General features: G+C 42.8%; 1 protein-coding gene across 1 annotated transcript; it reads right to left on the bottom strand.

Annotated features, from left to right (window-relative positions):
- Positions 1-2,172: 2,172 nt before the first annotated feature.
- On the bottom strand, positions 2,173-3,183 carry LOC147531682 (uncharacterized). Its single transcript, XM_086649797.1, has 2 exons — positions 2,575-3,183; positions 2,173-2,421 (listed from the first exon to the last, which is right to left on the bottom strand). The coding sequence occupies exons 1-2, from the start codon at positions 3,181-3,183 to the stop codon at positions 2,173-2,175; spliced, it is 858 nt and encodes a 285-aa protein (XP_086505923.1).
- Positions 3,184-4,679: the final 1,496 nt, after the last annotated feature.

Below are 4,679 nucleotides of genomic sequence, written 5' to 3'. Positions count from 1 at the left end.
TCTTGTCATCCATAAACTGATGGTCAAACAGAGGTGAGAAATAGAACCTTACCTACTATTTTGAGAGGCTTGGTAAAGAAGAACTTGAAGGAATGGGATCTGAAGCTAGCTCAGGCTGAGTTTGCTTATAATAGGTCCATAAGCTACATGACAAAACGTTCGCCTTTTGAGATTGTGTATGGTCTTAATCCACTTACTCCTATTGATCTGATTTGAATACCTTTGGGGTTTAAGGCAGACTTTAAAGCAAAAGAAAGAGTAACTACAATGAAGAATCTAATGAGAATATTCGAGCAGAAATTGAAAGGTCCAATGAGAAGTACAAGAAAAAGGCCAACAAAAATAGACGTGCCAAGTCCTTTGAACCAGGTAATCTGGTCTGGTTACACCTAAGAAAGGAGAGGTTTCCAGACAGATGCAAGTCGAAGCTGATACCAAGAGCAGAGGGTCCTTTTAAGATACTTGAGAAAATTGGTGATAATGCTTACAAACTAGAGCTTCCAGGTGACTATGGTGTTTCGGTTACATTCAATGTAGGTAATCTTTCTCCATATTTTGAAGATGAGGAGCTATCAGATTTGAGGACAAATCCTTTCCAACGCGAAGAGTCTGATGCGGGAGCATCAGAGCTAGATCAACCCGAGCTGACCCAAACAACTTTGGATAATGAAACAGGTCTGGAACAAGCAGCGCTAGGATACGACGATATTCCTACTCGGGGTCTGAGCGTTACTTTACTGAAGTTGGACCAATCAAATGGATAATTATGGTCTTTAAAGAAGATTCTCGAAGACTTGAAGAGTCATTTTCGGTTTATTAATCAGCATTAAGTTTAGTCTAGTCTTTCTATATTCATGCATTTAAACTAAGTTGTTTCCAATGTATCTAGTTTCTATGCATTTAGACTAGCTTTTATTTCCCCATTTAATGTATTCTCCTCTATATAATGAGGCTTATTATGAATGGAAAAATCAGAGAATATTGAATTGAAAATTATAGAGTCTTTGTGACTTTGGATCTATTTAGATCAACTCCTTTATCCTCTGGTTTTGGAAGAGCCATTGGTGGTGGATTTCGAGCGTCTTTATCATCTGGTGATGGAAACTTTATCCAGGTGTGGTGTTAGCTTAACCGGTTTCTTTATCACTTTGTGGTGGCAACTTTATCAAAGTGTGGTGATCCGGATCTTCTAGTTACTTTGTTACGATACTCCCCTTTCACTCCGTACTCACGTTTCCGGGAAAATGCATCAAAACCGACCTGCTCTTTCCTCTCGATCAATAAGAACCGCGAATACCTCCATCATTAACACAAACAAATATGGAGAAATCGGACAGCCTTGCCGTAGACCTCGCTTCCCATCAAAATAACCATGGGCTTCGCCATTGACCATAATCGAGAACTTAGAACACAGGCCCGTATCCATTCTATGAATATCCTTGGAAAATGAAACTTACCAAGGACTGAGAATAGTGAAGACCAACGAACTGTGTCATACGCCTTCTTAAGGTCAATCTTAACCATACACCTAGCCGAAACGTCTGGTCGATGGTAATTCCGAACAATCTCATGGGCTAGCATGATATTGTCCTGAATAGTACGGCCAGAAATGAAGGATGATTGGTTCGGACTGATCATGAAATAAATAACTCCCTTCAGCCGAATAGTAAGAATCTTGGTAATGCATTTATACAACACATTACAACGAGATATCTATTTTAGAAGGATGATTGGTTCGGTCTGAAATCTGACCGAACCAAGATATCATCGAATAAATAACTCCCTTAAACCGAATAGAAATGAAGGATGATTGGTTCGGTCTGAAATCTGACACTAAAGAAGCATTATCTACTTTAGGAATAAGAGTCACAAAAGTAGAGTTTACCTCTTTAAGAAGTTTTTTTGAGCTGAAGAACCTCTGGATAGCTTCCACAAAATCATCTCCCACGATATCCCAACACGCCTTAAAAAAATGGGAAGTGAACCCATCCGGCCCCGGCGATCGATCGGAACCAATAGTCTGTAAGGCAGCAAAAATCTCATCTTTAGTCACCCTCGTAATGAGAATAGCTCCTTCGGCATCCGTAAGCAGGCGTGAGAACTCCACATTAGATATGGGATCTAATGCTTCATTATCCTCATCCTCCCGATAGAAGTCCACACACATATTAACTATCTCTGCTGGATCCTCGGCCACGAACCATCTTCCCTGGTGAGTCGAGTAATAGCATTTCGAGATTTCCGCTCTTTGATAGAATTGTGGAAGTAACCTATATTGCTGTCATCTAGAGTAAGCCATTCTACTTTAGCACGTTGTCGAAGCATTGCCGTTTCAGCCCGAACAACGTTACTATAGTTTTCAGTATCTATTCTCTCTTGCCTTCTTAACCCCGGGTTTGCTGGATCTCTCTGCAATTGAACCTGCACTGAATGTAAAAAAATTCGGTTAATGGTTACCTCTTTCGTTACCCCATTGAACCAAACTTTCTTCCAGCCATTCAACCGAGCCTTCAAAGCTTTGAGCTTTGTCACCATACGAAACATCGGGTTACCCCGTACTGACACCTTGCATACATCAGCAACAAGTGTGTGGAACGTGGGACCCTCCGTCCAGGCATTAAAGCACCGAAACGGAGTACGCCGGTGTATGTTGGGTGCAGCAAGTGGTATAATAATAAGATAGTGATCTGAATCCCCAGCGGGTGGAAATTTTGCTTTAGCTTGAGGAAAAGAAGTCAGCCAACCACTATTAATAAGAGCCCGATCAATCTTGGAACTAATGTTCGCAGCTCTCATCTGCCTGTTAGACCAATTACAGAAACAACCTGTATACGAGCAGTCGAATAGTCCCAAATCGGTAACACAATCAAACATCTCATTGGAACCTTGAGATGGTGAGGTATTGCCACCTCTCTTCTCATTGGCCAACATCGTGGTGTTAAAATCACCTATCACCAGCCAAGGAGCCTCAGAACCCGTCATAAGAAACTCAAGGTCCCTCCAAAGCTCCCAGCGATGAACAGTACTATTACTTCCGTACACCACTGCCAAATGAAAACCCGAGCCATCTATAAACTGAACACCACCTGCAATAACTTGCCCTCCAACATGGGACACCGTGAAATCGACCCTAGTAGGGTCCCAACCAATCCAAATCCGCCCCCCCCCCCGAAAGAGCCGCATAGTTATCAATAAAAGTCCAGTTGGAATTAAGACTTCGCTGAATACGAGTCTTATTAATCTCCTGAAGATGAGTTTCTAACAATCCACACAAACCAATTCTATTCAATCTCATAAAATCACACACACTCTTCGTATGGAGAGCGTCATTAAGATCTCTCACGTTCCAACATGATAGATTAATCATAAAAACTACTAAGGAGGTGTTTCGACCTCCTCAGAGGTCTCAATGCTGCTATGTAATCTCAAAGTGGGGAAATTAGAGGTTAGATCAGTCGGTGGTCTAAGTACCTAACTATCCCCGTCCTCATGAAAGTTATGATCTGCTCCCAGCATCTCCTTTTCAGGTTCTCGGTCAGGATTCTCAAAACTAAGGTCATCTCTATTAGCTAGAAGTGAAAAAGAGTTACCGGTGGGGGGGACCGTGCTGCTGCGAATGTCCAGGTAACGATTCATTTCTCTTTGCCATCTTCTGACGTTGGTGATCAGGTTTATCCGAGTTGCTTACTCCAATAGTAAATTTATTGGATTTCGAATGTACCACAGACCACCCTACAATATATTTGTCTATTTTTCTTGGCCTAATTTCGCTCCACTACAATATAATTTTCACAACTACTACCATACCTCAATCACTACCCTTGTTGCACCTCCATCACCACCACAACCACCGCACCTCCATCACCACCACAACCACCGCACCTCCACCACCATCGTTATCAAGCATTCACCACCACTGCCACCGCACCCCCACCACCACTGTTACCAAGCATTCACCACCACTACAACCATCACCACGTCTCCACCATCACAACCACACCATAACCACCACAACACCTCAAACATTACCATAACCACCTCAAACACCACCACTCCTACCATAACCACCTCAAACACCACCACCACTACCATACTTTCATCTCCACAGCCACCCTCAACCATTAATACCATACTTTCACCACCACCATCATACCTCTATATTTCCACCACCACCACCATCTTCATATTTCCAACACCACCATCGTACCTCTACATTTCCACCACCACCACCATCACCATATTTCCACCACTATACATCCATAGCAACTACCACTATATCAACACCACAACCGTCATATTCCACCTCCACTATTCCCACTAAATTGTATCTCCAACACCACTACAACTACATATGAACCAGCTCTATCACCATTTCTCAAAAAGTCCAACATCACTACTACCTATATCTCTATGCCCATAACTACCACCCACCTTATTAGTGATGATACAAAAAATGGGCATCAGTTGACTTAGGTCAATGACTCAAAAGGAGACTAAAAGCATGTGGGTCAACCCGTTTTCAAGTCAGCAAGGAAGGTAGAATCTGGAGGAGGTATGCCACTCAAGCCCTGCACTGGGAGGGGTCGGTACGATTGTCATGGGCGTCTAAGCCCTGCCCTGACTCAAATACGACCAGGTCTTCCCTGGGTTTTTCGTGAAGGCTTGGGAGGTCCACGTAA

Source organism: Eschscholzia californica, unplaced genomic scaffold (assembly GCF_041429995.1).
Source record: "Eschscholzia californica isolate CP2 unplaced genomic scaffold, dmEscCali1.0.p SCAF_6, whole genome shotgun sequence".
Lineage (NCBI taxonomy): Eukaryota > Viridiplantae > Streptophyta > Magnoliopsida > Ranunculales > Papaveraceae > Eschscholzia > Eschscholzia californica.
This window is presented reverse-complemented; position numbering and strand designations above follow the sequence as displayed.

Bases quoted from the DNA above. Each gene is read 5' to 3' on its own strand.
- LOC147531682 (XM_086649797.1), bottom strand. From the start codon at position 3,183: ATGCGGCTCTTTCGGGGGGGGGGGCGGATTTGGATTGGTTGGGACCCT. The intron at 2,422-2,574 runs GTATGCAAGGTG...CATTCAGTGCAG, and splicing joins TCCACACACTTGTTGCTGAT to GTTCAATTGCAGAGAGATCC.